The sequence below is a fragment of the Oryzias latipes genome, chromosome 15 (genome assembly GCF_053564925.1).
Source record: "Oryzias latipes strain Hd-rR chromosome 15, Olatipes_Hd-rR_3.1".
NCBI lineage: Eukaryota > Metazoa > Chordata > Actinopteri > Beloniformes > Adrianichthyidae > Oryzias > Oryzias latipes.
The window spans coordinates 1883043-1910030 of NC_136251.1; the positions used below are offsets into that span (position 1 = coordinate 1883043).

The 26988-nt window shown below is 43.9% G+C and overlaps 1 protein-coding gene across 2 annotated transcripts in view; it reads left to right on the forward strand.

Moving 5' to 3' along the window:
• Nucleotides 1-26988, forward strand: part of itsn1 (intersectin 1 (SH3 domain protein)) — a 116095-nt gene that overhangs the window by 49055 nt on the left and 40052 nt on the right. For both annotated transcript variants that reach the window (XM_023963057.2, XM_023963058.2), the window contains exons 13-18: nt 803-925; nt 1009-1158; nt 1616-1756; nt 21001-21088; nt 22928-23067; nt 25600-25736. In XM_023963057.2, the coding sequence (XP_023818825.1) occupies nt 803-925; nt 1009-1158; nt 1616-1756; nt 21001-21088; nt 22928-23067; nt 25600-25736 (779 nt within the window). The remainder of the gene's footprint in view (nt 1-802; nt 926-1008; nt 1159-1615; nt 1757-21000; nt 21089-22927; nt 23068-25599; nt 25737-26988) is intronic.

The window sequence follows — 26988 nt, forward strand, 5'->3', positions numbered from 1 at the left end:
CAGTTCTGAGTCACAGCCAGTGCTGCTTGCTTATGCAATGTTGCCTCAATTATCTTGAATTCAAAGTATTTTTCATGGACTTGTTTACGTTTTTTGTGTGTGTAATTTTGATAAACAGCATGGTCTGGTAGACACATTTGTTTTGTCATTCTGCACATTGCTCAAAAAGTGTCAATTTGGACGGTAGACCATTGTCCAGGTATTCAAGTCAAAGCAGTGGAGTCAGTTGTGAATGGTTTGAAAAACCTAGTATTCCTGCAGTTGTGCTGCATATGGCAAGTAAAGTCTACTCCACTCCTGGGTCTGTCACAAACTCTACCAGTAATTCTGTGCAGTGATGAAAGTATGCTGATGAAACTTTGAGAAGTAACATCTGACTGCCTACTACCAACCCAAAGGCACGCCATGGCCAGGTGCTGCTGTTTGTCTGTTGAGTGACGTTGTGTGTTCATGGTTGTTTGAATGATGAACTTGGAATGACCTAATGGTTGAACCAGCATTTTACCCACACAGAATGTTGACATTTATGCCCATTGAAAAGGTTTTTCTTTTAGGAATGTTTTGGTTCTGACCATTATATGGAAAACAGAAAATGAGGTGTGTCTATCACCCCAATACATTTGTCTCCCTTTCCCAAAAATCTGTTAAGTGAGACAAACACTGTATTCGACATCCAACAAGTCCTTCACAATATCCCTAGCTCATGTGATCAGTTTAAGTCTCAAGTCTTTGTCTTCGAGTCACAAGTCAAGACCGGTGCAGGGGAAAGATGACAAATGAATCTTCTGAGTTTGTCTTTTAGGAGCGCGAGCGTCTGGAGCAAGAAAGAAAGCGACTGCAAGAGCTGGAAAAACAGTTGGAGAAACAGAGGGAGCTGGAGAGGCAGAGAGAAGAGGAGAGACGTAGGGAGCTGGAGAGGAGAGAGGTACCACGCTGGGCAGTTTTGTATGTCAGAAAACAGACTCCTGTTGCAGGTTTTAAAGTGAAACTTTTTTTCGTGTGCTCCAGGCTGCCAAACGTGAGCTGGAGCGCCAGCGGCAGCTGGAGTGGGAGCGCCAGCGCCGGCAGGAGCTCCTGACTCAAAGAAACCGGGAGCAGGAGAGCATCGTGCTGCTCAAGGCCCGCAAGAAGACCCTGGAGTTTGAGCTGGAGGCTCTGGTAGGTGCTGTCACAAAAACCTCCTGCGCCAGAAAAATTCAATCTCCTGTTTCCAGTTACTGGAAAGCTGCTCCTAAAGCTCTCCAAAACCTCAGACTTGATTGTCAAAGCAGACAGCCTGAATCTTTAACATGGAGACCAAGAATTTCCATCTCTTGAGCTTTCAAACATCTGATTAACACAAAAACTTTTTATACTGATACTCAAAAAACAAAAAAACACAGATAAACATCTGAGTTGGAAGATTGGTCTGATTTCAGGTCAGACTGATGTCTCACATGAAGGAAGTAAATGTTGCTTACCTTTTGGCTAATCCCTTCAGGGGTCTCAGCAGCCAATCAGCTCTCACTGATTTGCACACCGGATGCCCTTCCTGATACAGCCCTGTATTTTATGCGGCCTGCTGTTTTTGTGACATTTATTGAACATAATCTGGTTTTGTCACCTCGCTCTTCAGAATGATAAGAAGAACCAGCTGGAGGGAAAATTGAGAGACGTCCGTTTTCGTCTGTCTAATCAGAGGAAAGAAGTGGAGCAGACCAACCAGACCAGAGAAACACGCATTGCTGAAATCACACAGTTGCAGCAACAGTTACAGGTTTGAGAAACAAACTACTCCTTCACCCCCCCCCCCCCTATGTTTTCCTCGGTTCACAGCCCTTCAGCATTATTCCCATCTCAGAAACTTTACTGTGGAAAAAGTTAACAAGTGCAATTTAGACGATTACAACCTTGAATGTATAAATACAAAAAAAGAATATGTGAATACAATGGAGTTCAGTTTATGGTCAAACACAAGGGGACAAAGCATATCAAATCAAATTAAACTTTATTTATATAGCACTTTTCCTATGAAAGCAGAACACAAAGTGCTTTACATTAAAATAAAACCTAATAAATAATATAAAAGCAAGCACAAAAATTAAAAGAGCCCCTTCCCATACCTAAACACAACCCCCCACCCCTTTCACACATACTACCCCTAACTGATGGGGAAGGACAATGATAAATAGGAAATAGGCTGAGCACGAAAACATAATGTCTGTTATTGGAAACGCTAATAATAGTTGGAACCTCCCTCTTTAAGATGCTGCATAACCAGCCAAATGCTGCATCACAGGCGGGGACCAGCCCCATTACAGCAAGGTGGTGATGCAGGTTCCCATCTAGAGCTGCAGTGGCTGAACAGCAGCTGAGCCAGAGGGAGAGGACCCAACTGAGGGAGCACCGGAAATGAAAATTAAAAAGATGCGGGTCACTTCTGGGTCAGGAACATCAGACTGGCATCGCATTGGGAAAGGAATAATTACAGGCTGTACCATCTCTGTTATCCTTTTTACTCTTGCCATGAACATGGTGGTTAAGGCAGCTGAGGTGGAATGCAGAGGGGCCCTAACCAAGTCAGGTGTACGACAGCCTTCAAAGTCAAGATCCATGGTGCTGAATAGGGGGAAAGTGGTTGACAAGTTCCGTTTTTCCATCTCAGAGACTGTCATGCCAACCGTCACAGAGCAACCCGTTAAGAGTTTGGGGAAGTTTATTTTCTCCATCCTGAAAGACTCTGCTACCATCCAGAAGTCCAACAAAGAACTTGGAGTTTGCCTCACTAAGGTTGACAAGTCTGGTCTGCCTAGTAGATTTAAAGCTTTGATCTACCAGCATTCCATCAAGCCCTGAGTATTGTGGCCCTTGCTGGTCTATGCAGTCCCAGTGACCACAGTAAAGTCCCTAGAAAGGAAGATCAGCGACTTTCTTCTGAGGTGGCCAGGCCTTCCATGTAGTCTTACCAGCGCTGCGTTGTATGGGACGAGTAATATCCTGCGGTTGCTCTTCAGTTGCCTCACGGAAGAATTTATGGTGGTACGCACCATAGAAAGCCCTACAGTATAGGGACTAGGGTTGGGCCATGTCCCTTAAATTGGCCGTTGACGATGTCTGCTGTCAACCATCGGGATGGACGATGATATCGTCGTGGGGGGGCTATTTTTAATTTTTCTGTCTTATATAATTGCTATTCGTTATTTTACTTTATTACTTTATTTATTTTATTTCCCAAATAATGACTCCTCCGTGATGATCCAGTATAAACTGAGGGAAGTGACTTTAACAAAAAGAAGTAACAAACAAAATAGAAAAGAAGTGGTCCGCTCCCGCACTTAATTAGTCAAGTGGACCGGGGGAGCGCGAATTTACAGCTTTGTGTTTGAGGGGGAGGGGGGAGGGGGTGCTTTGTTACATGAGCGGTATGTGTGGGAGATTTAGGACTGCGATCCGTCCCGCAGCTCTAGGGGAACGAGCTACCAAACTCAGAACCGGGTCCAAAAGTGTGTGTCTGAACACAGCTCGGATCGTCAGCACACACAGCGGTTTGAGCTTCAAAGCAGAAATGTCGCTCAGTCCTTAGAAAACGTTCAAACAATCACGTGGATTTGTGTATCCAGTCGTGTCCCGACTAAATAAAGGCTGATGTTATTCCCACATGTTTATGTGCAGCCAAGATGCAGATTGCAGCACCAGCCAAAGCTAATGTTGTTAGCCCGTGTTAGCATACTTCTAATTGTGGCTTCTTTCCGGCTCCGCTCTTCAACAGAAAAAGCGCTGACCACACGGATTAAAATTAAAACAGGCGAACAGGTGCTTCATAATAATCGTAACATTATTAAAAGCACGTTTAGAAGATCGTCTCGTATATTACGGAGCTGACAATATCAATGTATATAGCCGCTCGGCGGAAGTCATATCCTCAGTCATTCTGGTTTTTCAAACCCTACTGCGCATGTGCGAATGATTTAGTCCGACCGAAAGTGTGACCCATGTGAACGTTTGTTATATTCTGAAAACATTTTTCTGGGACCATGTACACAGTTGGATTCTAATACGACCATTGATCAGATCAAGATATTTTGCACATGTAACCGCGGCTTAAGGTTTCTACTCGCAGCGTGGCGGGGGCGTGGCATCATGATGGTGTCTCTCCATCGGGATGTCAGTCACCCATCAAGATGGATGATGGTATCGTCCATCGGCACAACCCTAATAGGGACTCCAGGGATTGCAAAGTGTCAGCAGTCGGTACTGAAGTGAGGACAGGAAGGAAATGGAAGGCTGGAAAAGCAGTGAAGGAGGCAGAGTCACGCCTGAGACAAAAGGGCATTGGTGGGCACTGTGGCCACAGGCAGAGCGGGCTTGGGCTACTTCCCAAAGACTCTTGTCAGCCAGGCCCATGGCAAGGAAAGACACCGGCTATTCCAGGAAGAGGTCCGAGCAGGTGTGGATGAAGAGCGAGTGAGCAGGGCGATGGGACTTCGGCAGCAGGGAGCATGGACTAAGTCGGAAAGTACACTGCAGCGCAGGATTACATTGTTAAAAAATAGTCAATAAAAATAGACATCTGGAGAAATTTAAAAGCCATTGACATTACCTACTATATTCTGCTATTCTGGAACACACCGAGCGTTCTCTCGCATTGATTATTTTTTTAAATTGAGTATTGCTTTTATGATAGTATCAATCAATCAATGAAACTTTATTCATAAATTCCTTTTCATATGAAAGAACAGCACAAAGTGCTTTACATTTAAACAAAACAAAATAAATGATATCAAAACAAGCATGAAGATTAAAATAAACGAGCACAAAAAATAAATAAAAATAAAAATAGGGCCCCCTTCCCGTACCTACACAACCCCCCACTTTTTACACATCTCCCACCCTTTAATTGATGGGGAAAGCCAATGAGAATTGAGAAATAAGAAAGCACGAAAACGCTGATAATTGGAACCTCCCTCTCTGTGAACAGCTGCATAACCAGCCAAATGCAGCATCACAGGCGGGGACCGCTCCACCACAGCTAAGCAGTGATGCAGGTCCCCATCCAGAGCTCCAGCTTCTCCGTAGGTTTTGGTTCATACAGTCAGAATGGTTAACAGACCAGTGCCAGAGGATTTCAGGGTCCGCGAGGGTTCATACCTTTCTAAAAGATCTGATAAATAAGAAGGCGCAAGACCGCTAAGACATTTAAAAACTGTTAAAAGTATCTTAAAATCAATCCTGAAGCATATGGGGAGCCAATGCAGGGATGTTAAAATTGGAGTGATATAAGCTCGCCTCCTTGTCTTGGTAAGAACTCGTGCAGCAGAATTTTGGAGAAGCTGAAGGTTCCTAATGTGGGTTTTTGGAAGACCAGCGAGCAGGGCGTTACAGTAATCAATTTTACTCATGATAAAAGCATGCATTAGCATCTCCATATTAGCAAAAGTGAGTATGGGCGGACCCTAGCCAGATTTCTAAGATGATAAAAACCAGTTTTAACCACCTGTTTTATATGTGGGATAAAAGTAAGCTTAGAGTCTGAGATAATGCCCAGGTTTCTGAATGGGTTAATGAAAGTTCTTTTAACTTCAGAAACTGTTGCTCTCTCTTAGCTTCAGGACTGATAACTAAAATTTCAGTTTTGTCCTGGTTGAGCTGCAGGAAATTATTTGCCATCCATAATTTCACATCTAAAATACAGTTAAAAAGTGCTTCTATTGGTCGTGTGTCATCAGGAGACATAGCTATGTACAGCTGGGTATCATCGGCATAGCTATAAAAACTGATGTTGTGGCTTCTGATGACATTCCCCAGAGGAAGCATGTAAATGTTAAAAAGCAAGGGGCCAAGGATGGAACCTTGAGGCACACCACAATTAATTTCATGGACCCCAGAAAAGTGTGTGTCCATGCTTACCATAAAGTTTCTTTCCATTAGATAAGATTCGAAACACTTGAGAACAGAAAGGCCAAAACTTTTAAGTCTGTTTACAAGGATCAGGTGATCAACAGTATCAAAGCTGCACTTAGATCTAACAAGACTAGTACTGAGATCTGACCTGAGTCCAAGGCACACCTGACATCATTAACGATTTTTAACAAGGCTGTCTCAGTACTGTGGCTCGTTCTAAAGCCAGACTGGTTTATCTCAAAAATGTTGTTTTGCAAGAGAAACTCATTCAGCTGAATAAAAACAAATTTTTCTAAAACCTTGCTTAAAAATGGCAAGTTGGACACAGGCCTGTCTTGCAGTGTGGCCAACTTGGAAGTTTTTTTTGCTATATTTAGCAACTTTCTGGAACCCCTTAGAGACGTTTTTGCTCAAAAGTGAGGAGCAACAAATCTGCAGACTTTTCTGGTGTTTTGAGACTCAAATTTGAAATCATGTACTGTTCAGCCATTTAATTATTAAAAAACTGAAGGGTCTAAATTAGTTTTCTTGAGTAACGGTTTCACCACTGCCGTTTTAAAGGCAGCAGGAAAAATACCTGTCTGTAGAGAGAAGTTCATGATATTTAAAATCTCACTCTCAAAAGACCCGTAAAAGGATTTAAAAAGTGATGTAGTGAGAAAACTCGACCAAGTGTTGCAGCTTCAACCAGGTCAAAACTGTCCAGTGCTTCCTCAGGTAAAATCAAGCCATCATTACCAATGAAAAGGCTTTTCTGTTCATTTATGATGTTAGATCTGACAGAATCAATCTTGCTCCTGAAGTGGTCTGCAAGTCCTCACACAATGAGGCGGAGGCTGACATTGTGTTTTTGTTCACATTTGAGTTGATTAAAGATTCAATTGTGGTGAAGAGGATTCTGGGGTTATTTTTATTTACAGAAATGATGTTTGCAAAGTATGAATTTCTGGTCTGTTTTACTGTTTGATTATATTATATATATGGTATAGTTGATAGTTTATTTCAAGTTTGTGTTTTCTCCAAAGTCTTTTGGCAGATCTACAACGTCTATTCTTCTTTCTCTTTCGGCATTTCCCATCAGAGGTCGCCACAGCGAATCATCCTTTTCCACCTCACTCTATCATGAACATCTTCTACCCTAACGTTAGCCAACTTCATGTCCTCTGTTAAGACATCCATATATCTCCTCTTTGGCCGTCCTCTTGCCCTCCGGCCAGGCAGCTCCATCTCCAACATCCTTCTACCAATATATCCACTATCCCTCCTCTGAACATGTCCAAACCATCTCAGTCTGGCTTCTCTGACTTTGTCGCTAACACAGGCAACGTGAGCCGTCCCTCTGATGTACTCGTTCCTTATCCTGTCTAACCTGGTCACTCCTAAGGAGAACCTCAACATCTTCATCTCCGCTACCTCCATCTCAGCCTCTTGTCTCTGTCTCACTGCTACCGTCTCTAACCCATAGAGCAGAGCTGGTCTCACCACTGTCTTGTACACCTTTCCTTTGAGTCTTGTTGGCACTCTTCTGTCACACAACACTCCTGACACTTTCCTCCAACCGCTCCAACCTGCCTGCACTCGCCTCTTCACCTCTTTTCCACAATCCCCATCACACTGAACTGTTGACCCCAAGTACTTAAACTCCTGCACCTTCTTCACCTCAGCCCCCTGTAACCTAACGCTTCTACCTTGATCCCTCTCGTTCAGACACATGTATTCTGTCTTACTACGACTGACCTTCATGCCTCTTCTTTCCAGAGCAAACCTCCACCTCTCTAGCTGTTCCTCCACCCGCTCTCTACTCTCACTGCAAATTACAATGTCATCCGCAAACATCATTGTCCAGGGAGATTCCTGTCTTACCTCGTCTGTCAGCCTGTCCATCAGCATAGCAAACAAAAAAGGACTCAAAGCTGATCCTTGGTGTAGTCCCACCTCCACCTTGAACTCCTCTGTCTGACCTACAGCACATCTCACCACCGTCATACTTCTCTCATACATGTCCTGAACTACTCTGACATACTTCTCTGCCACTCCAGACGACCTCATACAGTACCACAGCTCCTCCCTCGGCACCCTGTCATACGCCTTCTCTAAATCTACGAACACACAATGCAGCTCCTTCTGACCTTCTCTGTACTTTTCCATCAACATTCTCAAAGCAAAAATGGCATCAGTGGTGCTCTTACGGGGCATGAAACCATACTGCTGCTCACAAATCTCCACCTTCTTCCTAAGCCTGGCTTCCACTACTCTTTCCCACAGCTTCATTGTGTGGCTCATCAACTTCATTCCTCTATAGTTGCTGCAGTTCTGCATGTCACCCTTGTTCTTAAAGATCGGGACCAGAACGCTTCTCCTCCATTCCTCAGGCATCTTCTCACTCTCTAAAATCCTATTGAACAACCTCGTTAGGAATTCCACTGCTGTCTCTCCTAAGCACTTCCATACCTCCACAGGTAGGTCATCAGGACCAACGGCCTTTCCGCTCTTCATCCTTTTCAGAGCCTTCCTAACCTCATCCTTTCCGATCTCTGCTACTTCCTGCTCCACAACAACCACATCTTCCTCCCTTCTTTTCCTGTCATTTTCCTCGTTCATCAGCTCCTCAAAATACTCCTTCCATCTTTTCTGTACACTCTCTTGGGTTGTTAGCACCTTTCCATCTCTGTCCTTAATCACCCTTATCTGTTGCACGTCCTTCCCATCTCTGTCTCTCTGTCTGGCTAGCCTGTACAAGTCCTTCTCTCCTTCCTTTGTGTCTAACCTGTCATAAAGCTCATCGTAAGCTTTCTGTTTGGCCTTTGCCACCTCTCTCTTCACTCTACGCTGCGCTTCCTTGTACTCCTGTCTACCTTCCTCAGTCCTTTCTACATCCCACTTCCTTTTAGCCAACCTCTTCCTCTGGACGCATTCCTGTACTTCCTCATTCCACCACCAAGTCTCTTTACCGTCTTTCCTCTTTCCAGATGACACACCTAGCACCTTCCTACCTGTTTCCCTGATAATCTCTGCTGTAGTTTCCCAGTCATCTGGAAGTTCATCCTGACCACCCAGGACCTGCCTCAACTTCTGCCTAAATTCCTCACAAGTTTCTTCATTCTGTAGCTTCCACCACTTGGTCTTCTTTTCTGTTTTCCCTATCTTCTTCTTCCTGACCTCCAGAGTCATCTTACACACCACCATGCGGTGCTGTCTGGCTACACTCTCTCCTACCACCACTTTGCAGTCATTAACCTCTCTCAAATGACCTCGTCTACATAGGATGTAGTCCACCTGAGTACTCCTACCTCCACTTCTGTATGTCACTCTATGTTCCTCTCTCTTCTGGAAGTAAGTGTTGACTACAGCCATTTCCATCCTCTTCGCAAAGTCCACCACCATCTGTCCCTCCAGATTCCTTTCCTTCACACCAAACCTGCCCATCACCTCCTCATCACCTCTGTTGCCCTCACCAACATGCCCATTAAAGTCTGCTCCAATAACAACTCTCTCTCCTCTGGGAAAACTCTCTATGACCTCATCCAACTCACTCCAGAATCTCTCCTTCACTTCTAACTCACAGCCAACCTGTGGCGCATACCCACTGACTACATTCACCATCACCCCTTCAATTTCTAACTTTAGGCTCATCATCCTGTCTGAGACTCTTTTCACCTCTAGAACACTGTTTACAAACTCCCCCTTCAGAATCACTCCTACCCCGTTTCTCTTCCTGTCAACACCATGATAGAACACTTTGTATCCTCCTCCAATACTACGTGCCTTGCTGCCCTTCCACCTTGTCTCCTGCACACACAGTACATCTACCTTCCTTCTCTCCATCATGTCTGCCAGCTCTCTGCCTTTCCCTGTCATTGTGCCAACGTTAAGAGTCCCTATTCTCAAACCTATGTTCCTGCCTTTTCCCTTCTCTCTCTGGCAACGGACCCTTCTGCCTCCCCTCTTTCTTCGACCAACAGTAGTCAAATTTCCACCGACACCCTGTAGGTTAACAGCATCGGTGGCGGTCATTGTTAACCCGGGCCTCGACCGATCCGGTATGTCTAAAGTGTTGTGGATGATTCGCATGGTTATTTTGGCAATTTTTACGCCGGATGCCCTTCCTGACGCAACCCTCTCTATTTATCCGGGCTTGGGACCGGCACAGAAGTTACTGGCTTGCAACCCCTGTGGCTAGATTACAACGTAATCTACAACGTCTATTCAATTGTTTAATTTCCTCAGTTCTCCAAGGGGGTGTGGCTTTGATTCTTTTCTTTTTAGATTTTAGTGGAGCAACTGATTCGAGACTGGATTTTAATTTACTGTTAAAACTGTCAACAAGTAGATCACAGGGGGCCGGCAAGACAGGTGGAGAGTAGGAGTGAACAGATGTAATAAACTTTTCAACCACTTCAGGAGTCAAGTAGCGTTTCTTCACCGTTCTCACAGAGGTCTCTCGCTTTATAAAACCAGTGATGTTAAGAAGTACACAGTAATGGTCAGATACAGCCAGGTCCACAACAGCGGACACACTGGTAGGTAAACCATGACTGATGACGAGGTTAAGAGTGTGCCCCCTGTGGTGAGTCGGCTGCATGACGTGTTGTTTATAATCAAGAGAGGAGAGCAAGTCCAAGAACTGAGTGGTGCAATAGTCCGACTTCCTGTCTATATGCAGGTTAAAATCAGCAGTTATTAAAATCATGTTAAAGGAAGTGTGGACAGATGCTAAAAACTCAGAAAACTCCTCAATAAAACAGAGTTTGGTTTGGGTGGTCTGGAAACTGTGATGCATAAAATTGGAGGGCTGTTAAAAACAAAGGCATGATGTTCAAGGCTGGGGTACTCATCTAATGAAATCTGCTTTACTGCAAAGGAGTTGGACATTATAGATGCAGTACCACCACCCTTTTTGCCCTCCCTGGTTGAAAAAACAAAGCTAAAATTGGGTGAAGAGGCCTCTATGACAACAGTAGATGCATCCGTGCTCTGTCATGTTTGAGTTAGAAAGAGTCCATCAATATTATAATCATGGATAAAATCATTTATGATACATTTTTTGTTAGACAAAGATCGAACGTTAAAAAGTGCCAAGTTAAAAGAGGGGGTGGAGTGGTCGTGGAAGCTGCTTCCTCAGGTTTTGGTGCTTCCTTTAGTGCAGGGGTCGGGAACCTATGGCTCGCGAGCCATATATGGCTCTTTTGATGGTCACATGTGGCTCGCAGACAAATCTTTAATTATACTTTTTTTTTTCATTAGTCCAGTCCTTCTCGGGCGCGATGCGATGCCAGAGGCGCGCAGTAGTAGCGGTGCTTGGAGAGAAAAATCTGCGCCAGCACTATCAGTTTACTATTATCTATAATTTCACAGAGTTTGTACCAACTGGAAACCTGTGAATTGCCGTGCCTAAAAGTGCGCGCTCCCGTCTCTGAGAAAGAGCGCGCAGATGCGGGGACGGGATGTGTGAGGAAGAAAGCAGGGGGTGGGGGGGTTGTGGGGACAGGCAGCAGGTGAATCGCGCAGGGATTGTAAAAACGTAAAACCCGCTGCCCGTCACTCACTGCAGCGTGTGAGTGTGTGTTTGGCTCCCCGTCTGCATGTGATCAGTCTTTGTCACATCTACAGAACATTCAGACCTAAGATCACGTTTAAAGTCTCAACGCCTGAACGAAGCAGAAACTCACAACGTATCAACCAGACTAGACCATCAGCAGAACTACCACGAGAAATACTCATCATTTATTAGCAACAGCATAACAATGTTATTAAAAAGAATCCACAGACTTATTGGACTTTAAAAATGTTGAAATTACATCAAATGCACACATTCACTTGTATATTTAGTTTTAAACATATTGTCGCGGACTGAGTTGGATGGCTGTTGGGCCGCGTTAAAAGTTCTGGAGTTCATTGACCGCATCAAGCACAGATCTGATTGGCTCTCAGTTCTGTCGCTCAGCCTGTTGTTAGGTAGTTTGGACCAATGGGGTTCAGCTATGAGCCGAATAAGGGAAATGGGAGGGCTGACGCGGGAGCAGGTGAATATAAAGTTGGTAGAAGCGCTCTCTCTCGTCTCGTGTCGACAGGAGAGATTCAGGAGTTGCTGAATTAATTTTACGGCGTTTGTTGTGGTCTACAGTAACCAGAATAAAGAACCTTAAAAGAGGTTAAGTCTCCGTGCCTCAGTGTGGGAAAGGGACGCTACATTATTGTATGGCTCTTTCGAAATTACATTTAAAAATATGTGGCGTTTATGGCTCTCTTGGCCAAAAAGGTTCCCGACCCCTGCTTTAGTGGATGAAGCCAGTTAATGTTTGCTTTTCTCCCAGCACTTCCCCTCATGGAAGACCTGTCTGTAATAATGGTCTTATTGGGATAGACTGGGGGGGCAGCAGGTCGTGGCAAGGAACCACTGTTGATAGTTGAAGCAGTTTGTTGGGGAATGAGGGGGGAAGATACCAAATCCAGTGAGTCACTTCCACAGACTGATGTCTGGATAGATGAAGAGGAGGTTTGGACTGTTGTGGGAATGATGGGGGCCGTTGATGTCTGGACAGAGTGTCTGATGTTTACAGCTAAAACATTGCTGCCCAGTGGACTGGGGTGAATCCTATCGTTTTTATAAAATGAGGTTCTGTTCCAGAACAGGTTAAAATTGTCAATGAAAACGAACTTGTTCAGGCTGGAAGCAAACTGGAGCCAGGTGCTCAGACTCAGCAGCCTGCTGAAGCGGCCTTGGACGCGGGAGAGGGAGGGGAGGGTCCCGAAATAAAAACAGTCAAAGGTCAGGAGTTTAAAAAATGTAAAAGTCTGATGAACGCCTTTTTAGTCGTTTCAGACGTTCTATAGGAGGTTTCATTAAAACCCACATGTAAAATCAGCGTCCTGACTGGAAGGGAGAGAACGCAGCAGGTCTGGGAGTGTCTCCAGAATATCCAGAACCGTGGCTCCTGGAAAACAGTGAGTGACCGCGTTAAAGAATCGGACCTTCCTTATTATGGAATCCCCGATGATCGCCGTTGTCGGGGTAAACAGTGGAGGAGGAGACGCGGGCACAGGTGCAGGGCCGACAGGTACCTGCATGACGACAGAGGCCTCACCTTGCGGCTGGTGGTCCATCTGTATACTGCTGTCAGATCATGGACCATGTGGCATTATTTACACAGAGGATGCCCTTGTCAGAGATCCACCCAAATGGAGTCTAAATAAAAAGTGGCTGTTAGACAATTCTTCTTTCTCTTTCGGCTTTTCCCATCAGAGGTCGCCACAGCGAATCATCGTTTTCCACCTCACTCTATCATGGACATCTTCTACCCTAACATTAGCCAACTTCATGTCCTCTGTTAAGACATCCATGTATCTCCTCTTTGGCCGTCCTCTTGCCCTCCTGCCAGGCAGCTCCATCTCCAACATCCTTCTACCAATATATCCACTATCCCTCCTCTGAACATGTCCAAACCATCTCAGTCTTGCTTCTCTGACTTTGTCGCTAACACAGGCAACATGAGCCGTCCCTCTGATGTACTCGTTCCTTATCCTGTCTAACCTGGTCACTCCTAAGGAGAACCTCAACATCTTCATCTCCGCTACCTCCATCTCAGCCTCTTGTCTCTGTCTCACTGCTACCGTCTCTAACCCATAGAGTAGAGCTGGTCTCACCACTGTCTTGTACACCTTTCCTTTGAGTCTTGCTGACACTCTTCTGTCACACAACACTCCTGACACTTTCCTCCACCCGCTCCAACCTGCCTGCACTCGCCTCTTCACCTCTTTTCCACACTCTCCATCACACTGAACTGTTGACCCCAAGTACTTAAACTCCTGCACCTTCTCCACCTCAGCCCCCTGTAACCTAACGCTTCTACCTTGATCCCTCTCGTTCAGACACATGTATTCTGTCTTACTACGACTGACCTTCATGCCTCTTCTTTCCAGAGCAAACCTCCACCTCTCTAGCTGTTCCTCCACCTGCTCTCTACTCTCACTGCAAATTACAATGTCATCTGCAAACATCATTGTCCAGGGAGATTCCTGTCTTACCTCGTCTGTCAGCCTGTCCATCAGCATAGCAAACAAAAAGGGACTCAAAGCTGATCCTTGGTGTAGTCCCACCTCCACCTTGAACTCCTCTGTCTGACCTACAGCACATCTCACCACCGTCATACTTCTCTCATACATGTCCTGAACTACTCTGACATACTTCTCTGCCACTCCAGACGACCTCATACAGTACCACAGCTCCTCCCTCGGCACCCTGTCATACGCCTTCTCTAAATCTACGAACACACAATGCAGCTCCTTCTGACCATCTCTGTACTTTTCCATCAACATTCTCAAAGCAAAAATGGCATCAGTGGTGCTCTTACAGGGCATGAAACCATACTGCTGCTCACAAATCTCCACCTTCTTCCTAAGCCTGGCTTCCACTACTCTTTCCCACAGCTTCATTGTGTGGCTCATCAACTTTATTCCTCTATAGTTGCTGCAGTTCTGCGTGTCACCCTTGTTCTTAAAGATCGGGACCAGAACGCTTCTCCTCCATTCCTCAGGCATCTTCTCACTCTCTAAAATCCTATTGAACAACCTCGTTAGAAATTCCACTGCTGTCTCTCCTAAGCACTTCCATACCTCCACAGGTAGGTCATCAGGACCAACGGCCTTTCCGCTCTTCATCCTTTTCAGAGCCTTCCTAACCTCATCCTTTCCAATCTCTGATACTTCCTGCTCTACAACAACCACATCTTCCTCCCTTCTTTCCCTGTCATTTTCCTCGTTCATCAGCTCCTCAAAATACTCCTTCCATCTTTTCTGTACACTCTCCTGGGTTGTTAGCACCTTTCCATCTCTGTCCTTAATCACCCTTATCTGTTGCACGTCCTTCCCATCTCTGTCTCTCTGTCTGGCTAGCCTGAACAAGTCCTTTTCTCCTTCCTTTGTGTCTAACCTGTCATATAGCTCATCGTAAGCTTTCTGTTTGGCCTTTGCCACCTCTCTCTTCACTAGGATGTAGTCCACCTGAGTACTCCTACCTCCACTTCTGTATGTCACTCTATGTTCCTCTCTCTTCTGGAAGTAAGTGTTGACTACAGCCATTTCCATCCTCTTCGCAAAGTCCACCACCATCTGTCCCTCCAGATTCCTTTCCTTCACACCAAACTTGCCCATCACCTCCTCATCACCTCTTAAAGTCTGCTCCAATAACAACTCTCTCTCCTCTGGGGATACTCTCTATGACCTCATCCAACTCACTCCAGAATCTCTCCTTCACTTCTAACTCACAGCCAACCTGTGGCGCATACCCACTGACTACATTCACCATCACCCCTTCAATTTCTAACTTTAGGCTCATCATCCTGTCTGAGACTCTTTTCACCTCTAGAACACTGTTTACAAACTCCCCCTTCAGAATCACTCCTACCCCGTTTCTCTTCCTGTCAACACCATGATAGAACACTTTGTATCCTCCTCCAATACTACGTGCCTTGCTGCCCTTCCACCTTGTCTCCTGCACACACAGTACATCTACCTTCCTTCTCTCCATCATGTCTGCCAGCTCTCTGCCTTTCCCTGTCATTGTGCCAACGTTAAGAGTCCCTATTCTCAAACCTATGTTCCTGCCTTTTCCCTTCTCTCTCTGGCCACGGACCCTTCTGCCTCCCCTCTTTCTTCGACCAACAGTAGTCAAATTTCCACCGACACCCTGTAGGTTAACAGCATCGGTGGCGGTCGTTGTTAACCCGGGCCTCGACCGATCCGGTATGTCTAAAGTGTTGTGGATGATTCGCATGGTTATTTTGGGAATTTCTACGCCGGATGCCCTTCCTGACGCAACCTTCTCAAACAAACCGGGCTTGGGACCGACACAGAAGCAACTGGCTTGCAACCCCTGTGGCTAGATTAAAAGTGGCTGTTAGACAATAATTTTCCTAATTACATTGAAATGGTAATTAATGACTACTTCAAGGTTAATACACATGAAACAACTTAGGCAATAAAATGGGAGCGGTTTAAGGCTGTAGTGAGAGGATATATAATTAGCTACACCTCATCCACATCTAGAGATTTTCATAAAGAGAGATTATTACTTGAGACTAAAATAAAAACTCTTCAGAATAAGCTGATCAGCAATAACACTGCTAATGCTGAAAAAGAATTGTTGACACTTAAAACAGAATACAATAATATGTCCGCAGATAGAGCAATTTCTGACATCAGACTTAATCAGAACATCCATGAACAAGAAGAGAAGGTGGGGTCTTTGTTGACATGGCAACAAATTAAACAATTAAAAACTAAAAAAGCAATAACTTCAATCAAAAAATAGCAAAGGTATTACAATAACCAATCCTGTAGAATACAGAAAAGAATTCAGAGAATATTATGGGTAACTATACAACTCAGGGGAAACTGTGATAGTCAAATGATATTTTTAGATTCTGTAGAAATCCCTTAAATCCCAGACAAATTTACAGAAAGACTTGAAGCTAATTTGGAGGAAAAAGATATCAGTAAGGCTATTGTCGATATGAAGGTAGGTAAAACACCTAGCCCTGATGGACTTCCAATCGAGTTTTATAAAAAATTAAAATCTAAACTACTTAAACCTCTTGTGGATATGTTTTTAGAACATTTCAATGTGGAAGTCCACCAAAATCGCTGACAGCAGCCACTATAACACTACTACCCAAACCTGGCTGCCCAAACAACTGTTGCGAAAACATGAGACCAGTAAGCCTTTTGAATGCTGATTTAAAAATTCTATGTAAAATTTTGGCCAAACGGCTACAAGAAACTTTACCCTATGTAATCCAAAGGGATCCAAATGGCTTCATTTTAGGGCGACAGGAGTTTCATACTGTTAGGAGGATTCTTAATCTTAGTCATGGTTTAGATCAGTGGTCCCCAACCCCCGTGCCGCGGGCCGGTACCGGGCCACGGGTCATTTGGTACCGGCCGCACAGAAAAAATAAAAGAAATCCTAACAGACTCTATTATTTAAACTCATGGATCATTTTACATTTTTAGGTATAGAAATCAGACGTAAACTAAACGATGTTGTTAAGGGTTAACTATGAATCTTTGATAAATGAAACTACAGTGTCTGTTGATAGGTGGATGTCCTTGATTGGAAGAGTCAATGTTATAAAAATGAATATTCTCCCCAAAATGTTGCATGTGTTTAAGAATTTGCCATTGCCCCCACCTGATAATTTTTTTTTCAAAAAGAAAAAAACAATTTGTTGCATATTTGGAAAAATGAAAAAGCATGAATTCGATTATCTTTAATGCAACTGCCATAGGTTGAAAAACTAACCTGTCTCACGACGGTGTAAGCCCAGCTCACGTTAAAATGGGTTAAAATGTCCAAATATAATTTGGTATCATTGGGCTACACAATTAAGATGAATACAATTTTATTTTGAAACTATTGAGAACTCCTGGGTGGTAATAAGGTTCTTGTCTGGGGCTGTGGGCGCTCTTCTGGGGCGGGGTCCCGCTTTGGGCCCTCCCGCCGCGGCGGGGGGGTTGCTCTCCTGGTTGGGCTGGAGCTTGCACTCTCTGTCTCCCCCCATGCCTCCCTGCTCTCTGGCTTTGGGGGGCCCCTTGGCGGTCCTGCTGGCCCTGGCCTGGGTGGCGGATGTGATTGCCCGGGGGACGGTTGTTCTCTATCTGCTACCGTGCGGGTGTTGGGGGGTTCACTTCCACTTCTATAATCACCCTCTTTTCCCCCCTCTCTAACATCCCTCTCTCTTCTTTCCTTTTCCGTCCGGTCCAACACAAAAGATTTTCAAATATGATTAAAATGAATCAAGTTTGGCCTCGATTACAAAAGGGGTTTATCCAGACATACCTCTGGTTTGTCAGAAGATTAACCCCTTTTGTTAAAATAAATATGTCCAACACAAGAGGCCTTCAGCTCTCATCTGTTTGTTCAGCTGTTGGACAGGACAAGTAAAAAAAAAAAAAGAATCATGCAGCTGGTATATTTATTGACTTCAAAAAAGCATTTGATACTATATAATACTATTCAGTAAATTAGAACAATATGGAATAATAGGAATAGCATGGAAGTGCAGGGCTCCAGACTAACTTTTTTCACTTGGAGCACAGTGGCCCCCAACTGAAAATTTTAGGGGCACAACCAGAAAATTTAGGGGCGCATACCGTAAATCAACATTCTAACCAAATCTACTAATTTCCTCTGTATTACTAATAAATACTTTAATAATATATGCAGAAATTACAATGCGCTGTTTCAAATTCAGTGTCACATTTTAATCTGCACTTTTGAAGATGCAACAACAAGGTAAACTGACAGAAGATGGTAAACTGTAAAAGAACGGGCGATGTTCACTGGATATCAGAACAATCGATACAGATACCTGAGATCAGAGAAAAGCTCAAAAACGGATGGAAATTTATCTTGGTGACACCAAATAAGTGCAGCCAAGAAGCACAATAAGCGTGTTTGAGATCACCCAGGTGGACGCAACGCTGTTCAGATCACCTGGTGTGTGACATATATTTTTGTTTTTGCTCCAACATCACCTGTCAATCATCACAAAAATATCAGGAGAAAGGGGTGGGGGCAGCAAGGCCCCAACCTACCGAATGCAGCTGGAAATTTAGTACTGAACTGACTGAAAGCTGCCCTACGACTACAAAACAATGCATTATGGGACATGTGTCCTGATGGTTTTTGTAGTTAAGTGAGAAATTGAAACAATTTAAAATACCAATTGATTAAAAATAGGCTACATCCATTACAAAACATTCAAATAAATATAAAATATATAATAACACAGATCATACTAAGGGGGAGAGGAATATTAAAACTAAATTGAACTAAATTGAACTCCAACTTCCTGTTCTCCTTCAGTCTCGCTGCAGATTCGCAATCACCCCCCCCCCCCCGGCCTGGTCTCCCCCAGGCGAGTCGCTGGTTCATCTCAAACATTTCTATCGTTGCATTTTCACCACGTGTTTTAAGTGCGTCTCGGACTAAACCGTGTTGTTGCTCACACGTGTTTAAAGTTCAAGCCCCGTTAGCTGTCACGTATGTAGGTGTGGGACATTTATTCTCCTCAGCTGACCCGACTCCCGCGGGAGCGGTGTGCTGCTGTAACAGCCGTGCATAAACCGTTTGGTTGGGGGGATGCGACGCCGCGCGCTTAACCGTAACCCCCGTAACCTCCGGGTCTGTGCGGCCCAGAGAAAAGTTCAGCACGGACTGCATGCATTTAGAAAATTACGAGCGAATAGATACGTTCTAAAAAGGAAAGGAAGGAACTGCTTCATGTGGTCTGGGGAGGGGGCTGTCAGGTTTCCGGCCTTTAAGCCCTGTCATTGTCACGCCCCCCAAGAGTCATATACCCCACTGTGATTGGTTGGTTTGTCAGCTCCGCACACGACAATGAAAAGGTATCATTCATACAAAGTGGCAGGACGCATTAAAATTAAACTTTCATTTCAAGGTGGGGGCCACAAATAGCCCGCGGGCCGCGAGTTTGAGACCCCTGCTGTACACTCTGGCACTGGTACACTAGCCGCAGGTCGGAAGAACGAATCAATGGTTCGCTTGCTCTTAGCTCAGACGCACATATCAGGTTGTGATATTTGTCTCCGTTTCCTTCCCACAGATGTTCACGCGCGCTCGATTATCTCTAGGCCCCTCCCCCTACACGCATTTTAGCCACTTACGCGAGTGTGTGCTCTCGTCTCAAGAGTATGTGTGCGGGTTTGTGTGTGTGTTTGCGTGCGTGTGCGCTCGCGTCTCATTGATTATTTCATTGATCATTGACTTGCCCTATAAAAAATACGGAGGGTGGGGGAGGCAAATTTACTGGATGTAAAATTCAGTCGCACACTCTCAAATTTTGGTCGCAAAATGCGACCAAATGGTCGCAGTCTGGAGCCCTGAAGTGGATAAAAGAATGTCTTACAGGAAGGGTACATCATGTTAATATTGATCAGGATACTTCTAATAATCTTAAAAATTACATGTGGTGTGTCTCTGGGTTTTGTGTTAGGACCAAAACTATTTATAATCTACATTAATGACATAATTCTTTCTTTTTTTTTCCTTTTATGAAGCATCAGGAACATCAGAAACATAAAATCATGTACTGATCTGTACATCTCATCTGTTTGCTCAGCTTTTGGACACAACAAGTTAAAAGGGAAAAAAAAGAAAAACTTGTTCTGTTTGAAGATGACACATCATTTTTTGAAGAGATGAAAATTATTCTAATCTTATTAGGAATATAAATACAGGACTAAATATTATTTTAAAAATGGCTGGATTGCAAAAAATATTCACTAAATCACTACCTTTAAAGAAAACTGTAATATGGAAAATTTTGGAAAACAAAAGTTTCCCAATAGAAACTGTACAATAGAACAAGTTTTTAGGATTAATAGTTGACAGTAAGCTATCATGGAAAACATTAGACACTTAAAAAAAATCCCTAAAAATCTTTCAATAATATACAAAGTTAAAAACTTCCTGGACTACAATTCACTACGCACTTAAATAGCTTCTTTGTTTCCCCCCCTACTTCTCATACTGTAATGAATTTTGGGGAAATAATGATAAACCTTCATTACATCAGTTATACGTATTACAAAAATCAGCAGTCCGGATCATGCACAAAGTAGGGTATTTAAAACATACAAACCAACTTTTTACACATTCTAAATGATTAAAATCACAAGTTTTATTACAATATCCGAACGTATTATCAATGTATTAGGTATTTAACCTATTACCAGACAATATTCAGAAATTATTTAAAATGAATTTGAGATTTTAAACTACCATTGACATGAACCAACCGCAGAATATTGGTTTTTCAGTTTAAATCAGAACAAAAGAATGCGAAAATATCCATAAGTTCAAAAATATTCCCATACAAATGACATGGGCAAAATACTGAAATATAGGAACAGGCAGGCTTTAATAAGCTAATTTCTGCCTTATCCCTTTCAAACATGTCTGTGTTATTTTTGTTGTTGTTGCTATTTTTTTTATTTTAACCATATGATATGTGCCATATTGAATACTAGCAACTTGTTTGAAACTCATTTAATAAATGAATAAATAAAGTCTACAAAAGGGTTTTTCCTGGTGTGTAGGAATCCCAGCAGTGGCTGGGGAGGCTGATTCCTGACAAGCAGAGTCTGAACGATCAGCTGAAGCAGGTTCAGCAGAGCAGTTTGCACAGTAAGTTTCTCCTTCATCACACTGTTCTAAACTTAAGATGACACTTGAAGTTTTTGAAAATGTTCCTTCCTGAAAGCCTTGACACGTAGCCACTACATGCATTTTGCTCATATTGCATGGATAAAAACTGGTTATATGTGAATACACATGAAAAAAGCACATGTATCACAAATGAACCAGGTTTAAACCACGGAAGAAGGACAAATAAAGCATGCAAAGAACACGTTTATCAACGTAGAGCATGAACCGTGCCTGATTATTGCACTGTTCATAGTAGGGGTGTAAGAAAAAATCGATTCGGCAAAATATCCCAATAGTTAATTTGGCGATACTTATATCGATTCAAAAATGCTGTCAGGACGATATTATTTATTTCTGAGCGTCCTTCGGTGTCTGACTCTTGTTTTCCACTTAAACCCGGACCGTTAGTTGGCAGCAGAGAACACAGAGCCTCTCCACACCACACAAAACAACAGGAAGACCTCAGCTAGAGGCAGCTTGTTTGGATTTTTTTTGAGACATTAACTACTTCGTTTTTACTTGGAATGTGTACCGAACCGAAACTCTGTGCCATGTTGCTGCCAGCAACTTATAAAAACATGGATTGCGGTGCTTTGTGGCGGCTCAGAACGAGTGAAGCATGGCAGCTGCATGGCGGCTAATGCGCTTAGCATCGGCTAAAATGCTATCGGCAAAGCGGGCTAAAGTTCTGCAGAACCTCCCAGCAACAGATTCTAGTTCAGTGATCAGAGTGATGTGTACAACGCTCTAGAAAACAGGCCAACGTCGTGGCGATGAGCGTTACTAGTTTACTTTCACATGTGAGAAAGCGTAGCTGCAATGGTGCAGAGAAGACTGTGATGCCAACAAAGCATCTTTGCCACCTTAAAGCGATCTCCTTCACCCTGTCCTGCTGCCTCATCATCACACTTTATTGTTTCTGGAAAGAATTAGTGGGGGTCCCCCTCCCCCCCTTAATTTTTGTGGCACCGTTCAGGCTCCTGAACCGTTTAGAAGTACTGGAGAAGCTACATTAAGCAATTTTAAAAATTAACAGCACTTTATTTCTTCAATCATACTTTAGAACCTTATTGGTTAAGGCACATTCATTCTTTGTTTTTTCTTATACTGGAATATATTTTGTTGTGGAAATCAGACAATGTTGACTGTTCCCTTTCTATATTTTAACTTACCAAAATAAAAGCAATATGAATTTGCTTGGGTAAAAGCAACTTGTATATGAGATACAGTTGCAGTGCTTAATATTGTGATCAATAAATAAACTGAATTTGACAATTTTATTACAATGGAAGACATATTGACATTCAGGTAGAGTTTTTTCTAAGTCATATTTTTGTAAAAATATGTGTTCCTTTACAATATTGGGATATGTATCGTATCGCTAGACTCTTGCCAAAGCACACCGCTAGTTTATAGGTGGTCCATTAGTGATTCGTGATATGTGCTGCTGTATACGGTATTGAAGTCAAGCTGCATTCACAGCAGGTGCGTCGACTCACGTTCAAGCGGCCACTTTTAATGAAAGTTTGCATAGACCAGAATTTCAGGCTTCTGCATTTGGAGCGCTTACGAATATGCGCGTTCTTAAGTCTGGTTGTGCATTGATCACACACTGAAAGTTTAACATCTCTGACTGAGCGTGCATACATGAAACCGCGTGCATTCTTGTGTTTGAATCTTTCAAAATTCCCCCATAATTCTGCGGAAAATGTGCAAAATGTATGCAGTGACTATGTGACACGGCCTTGACGTCCAATGGGATTGATTTTCCAGACCCCCTCCTCTCTGAGTATGACTGTGTGTCTGTTCGTGTTGAAGGCGACAGCCTGTCATCCCTGCAGAAGGCTCTGGACCTGAAAGAGATCAGCAGAAAGCAGCTGAGAGAGCAGCTGGACCTAGTGGAGAGAGAAACCAGAGCCAAACTGTTGGAGATTGATGCTTTCAACACGCAGCTGAAGGTAATGAGTATTACCAGAAAACAGCTTCTCTTTGTGAGCATTAAAACTGACAGCTCACAGACTATACTGAAGTCTCATTGGGTCTTCACTGCTTAGGCAGCTGCTTCTTAAGTTTCTGAAACACCCAAGTCTCTCTTTGTGATGATTGTGCTTGTACAGTATATGACAGTGCTCCCCCCCACCTTCTGCTTCACTTCTTCTCCCTGGGTTAGGGTTCATCATGCTGCCTCTGCCATGCTTCTCTGCTCTTTTTTTCTGTTTTGCTCTTCTTTTTTTGTTGTCCTGACTGTACTTTTCTCTTTGTGATTATTCCACAAAATAAACCCCTCCCCCCTCCTTTTTGTTTTCCTTTCATTTCTCTCCCACACTGGCCTTTTGCTCCATGCCAGTCTCTGTGTGAGTTCTATGCCAACCACTGTGCCAGGATAGAAGCGCTACAACAGCGACTGCAGGAGAAGGAGAGTGGGAGAAAGGTAGAGAACACTGCCACTGCTGAATGGGGGTGGTACTGCATCTGGGAAATGGACGTCTTGCAGAAACAGCTAACAGTTTTAATTTTTTGTGCTGATCTCATCAGAAACACACTGATAACCTGTGACTTATAATACACATATTTATAATATTAGTATACAGTGGGGCAAAAACGTTCTCCCACTTAAACAGAGGAGAAAATCTCAACTATGGAAGACAAAATGAGGAAAAAACATCCAGAAAATCTCATTGTCTGATATTTTAAGAATTTTATTTGTAAATTGTGGTGGAAAATAAGTATTCGGTCAATAACTAAAGTTCAATTCTATACTTTGTTATATACCCTTTGTTGGAAATGACAGCAGTCAAACTGTTGCTGGTATTTTGGCCCATTCCTCCATGCAGATCTCCTCTAGAGCAGTGATGTTGAGGGGCTGTTGCTGGGCAACACAGACTTTCAACTCCCTTCAAAGATTTTCTACGGGGTTGAGATCTGGTGACCTGTCATCTTTTTCTCTGGGAGAACATGAACAATTGGTGGCTGACTAAATACTTTTTGCCCCACTGTATACTGATGTATAATTAAAACTATACTTTTGTTTAGGAGTCCACTGAGCTCAAGAGTTTGCTTTTTTACTGCATTTAAGAAGTTTTTTCTAAAGCTCTTTAACCTAAGCTTTGCTGATGTGAGTGAACCTGAAGGAAAGATCAGCAAATGTTTGTGTGACGTTTTCGTTGTAAGTCAAAACCTCGTATGGATCCTACCAAAATCCCATCCAGACGTGGAAAACCTGCAGCTCTAAGAAGCTGCTTGTCTTTAGGGTAGGAATGGATTTAAAAGCTGATCCAGATATATAAATGTGTGGAGGTTTATCAAAAGTCTGTGCAGGTACAGTGCACTAACAGTGTTTATTTGTGTGTATGTGCATGTTGTGAGTTTCAGCAGCAGAAGCAGAGACAGCGGCAGGATTGTGTGTCAGCTGTGAGTCTGACTAGGCTGGGGCATGTTATAAAGGCCCGGTCCCCCCTTTCTATCATTTTTGCTGTCGTTAGCTCCACCCCTCAGAGGTTTCTCTGTTCATTCTTCTGTCTTATTTACTGCTTTCTCTGGCGGTTCTTTCCTACTTATCCAGTTGCTTAGTTCTGGCTAACACTGTAGGTCAGATTTCTACTTAGGTTTTGTTTTTATCTGATTACTCTGCTCCTATTGCGTGTCGGCAGACCTATGTTTCAGACATGCATGAAGATGACGCTGTGTGGTGTGCTGCAGTGCTGCAGTAACATGCGTGTTAAGGATAGTGTCCTCCCTCTCATTGGTTGGTCTCCTCCCTGAATAAGTATTTGAGGAAGCAACACTGCCTTGTGTTGTCATAGTAACTGAATGTGTTGTTTTTCAATGGCACATGTGGTTGTCATGGCTACACAGAACTGGTCCCTTTAACAATCAGCCCCTGTAACCTCCTCTGACTTATTCTTTACGGTCTGAATATTTTTTGTTTTCTTTTCCTGCCTGTCATGCAAAGTATGCTCCTTTCCACTGCTAGAGCACCTTTTCCCTGCTTGGAAGTGTGTGTATGCATCAGCAATTGTGTAACAGACCAGAAAGAGGAACCATCAGCTGAGAAACCAACAGCAGTTGATGGGCTCACATCTGTCAGCTTTAGCTCCTAAACGCAGCTCCTACATTCAGCACAGGATCAGAGCCACAATGGAGCTCGTTAGCTTAGCTCCTAAAGGCAGTCCTTAAACGCTGCACCTGAATGAGGAGCCACTCCATTCCTGCCATTCACCAACAAAGTGCCTGGAGGCAGCGCCTGGAATTGAACAGCTGAGGATATCCTGCCCTAAATTAAGACAGGTTTCACTCTCTAAAGGCCTTTCTGGTTCCCGTGCTGCAGGAGCAGTGTTGGGATGGAGAAGACTTGCCTTATCACCTGACTCATGCACAGTTCCTGCCGCTAGTGTCATGTTTGCTCTTAGTGGGAACCCGTAGCAACCATTCCTTCTGTTTCCACGTTCTCCTCATTACTGTTCCTTCCTGTATCTCACAATGTTTTTCAGGAGCTGCGAGAAATCCACAGTCGGCAGCAGAGGCAGAAGCAGAGGGATCTTGAGGGGGACACACACACTCAGACACACACACGCTCTCAGGTGCACACGCCGAGTGACAGGAAGTCTGCCGAGCTGCAAGACAGCGGGTAAGAACGAAGCACCTGACAGATGGATTGAAGAGCGGGGAGGTCAGGCTCAACACATGTTTACCGGCACGGTCATCCCAAATAAAGAACAGGATCATGTAACACCAGCTTCCTGTAGTTTAGGCCTAGGAACTTGAGACAACCCCACCCGCATTCATTCTTTCCTTACCAGTCGTCAGTCGTCCTGGCCCTTTGGTGAAAAACATCCCAAATCATGATGCTTCCACCCACATGCTTTACAGTGGCTATGGTGTTCTTTGGATGCAGCTCAGCATTCTTTCTCCTCTAAAAGCGATGAGTAGAGTTCTCACCCAAAAGTTCTATTTTGGTTTCATGTGACCATAGGACATTCTCCCAATCCTCTTCTGGATCATCCAAATGCTCTCTAGCAGACTGTAGACGGTTCTGCACATGTACTGGCTTTAGCAGGGGGACACGTCTGGCACTGCAGGGTTTGAGTCCCAGCTCTCGGCAGGTCATTCACTAGGTCAGGGGTCGGCAACCTTTTTTACTCAAAGAGCCATTTGGGACCGCCCCTAATAAAAAAGAAAGCTCCCGGAGCCACAACCCGTTTTGACATCATTATATATATTATGCATGTATATATTATTCAAAGGTGCTCATTACGTCGATCGCGATCTACCGGTCGATCTTCAAGGACATGAGTGTAGATCGCGGGCCAGAAAAGATTTTTTTTAAAAAGTACTTCTTTAAAATCCACCAGCCAATCAAAATCCTCACTGAGAAGTACGGGACTTGATTGACATGTAGATTGGCCAATCGGACATCGTCTGAAGCATACGTCGCTGCAAATGCACATTATGTTCTTTAAAGGATGATACCGCGGCCGCGTTGGGAGGAGTTACTGGTTCTGGTCTGATCGCTGCATGGAGCGATGTGTTTGTCAATGCATGGTAGACACGGAGAATGTGGAGAGATCAGGTTTATTATTTTGAAGAGTTCTACTTGGTAATCATGTTTCCATGTTTGGGTTTATAAAATAATCCCAAGGAAAGTCTCTGCTTCAACTCCCGCACGGAAAGCTGCGTCTCAATCTGACGCCCGTGTTTGCATCTCTCTGACAGAGTTTGAAGCCAAAGCCCCTCCCCCGCCTCTCCACCTGCTTTTCCTCTCTACCTGTTCACCTGTTCACATCCTCTGCAGCTGAGAGTTGGCTCCTCAGTGTGTCCTACACAGAGAGCGCTAAATACGGTAGTCGGGTCGCTCCAGCGCAGCACAAGGAGGAAATTTA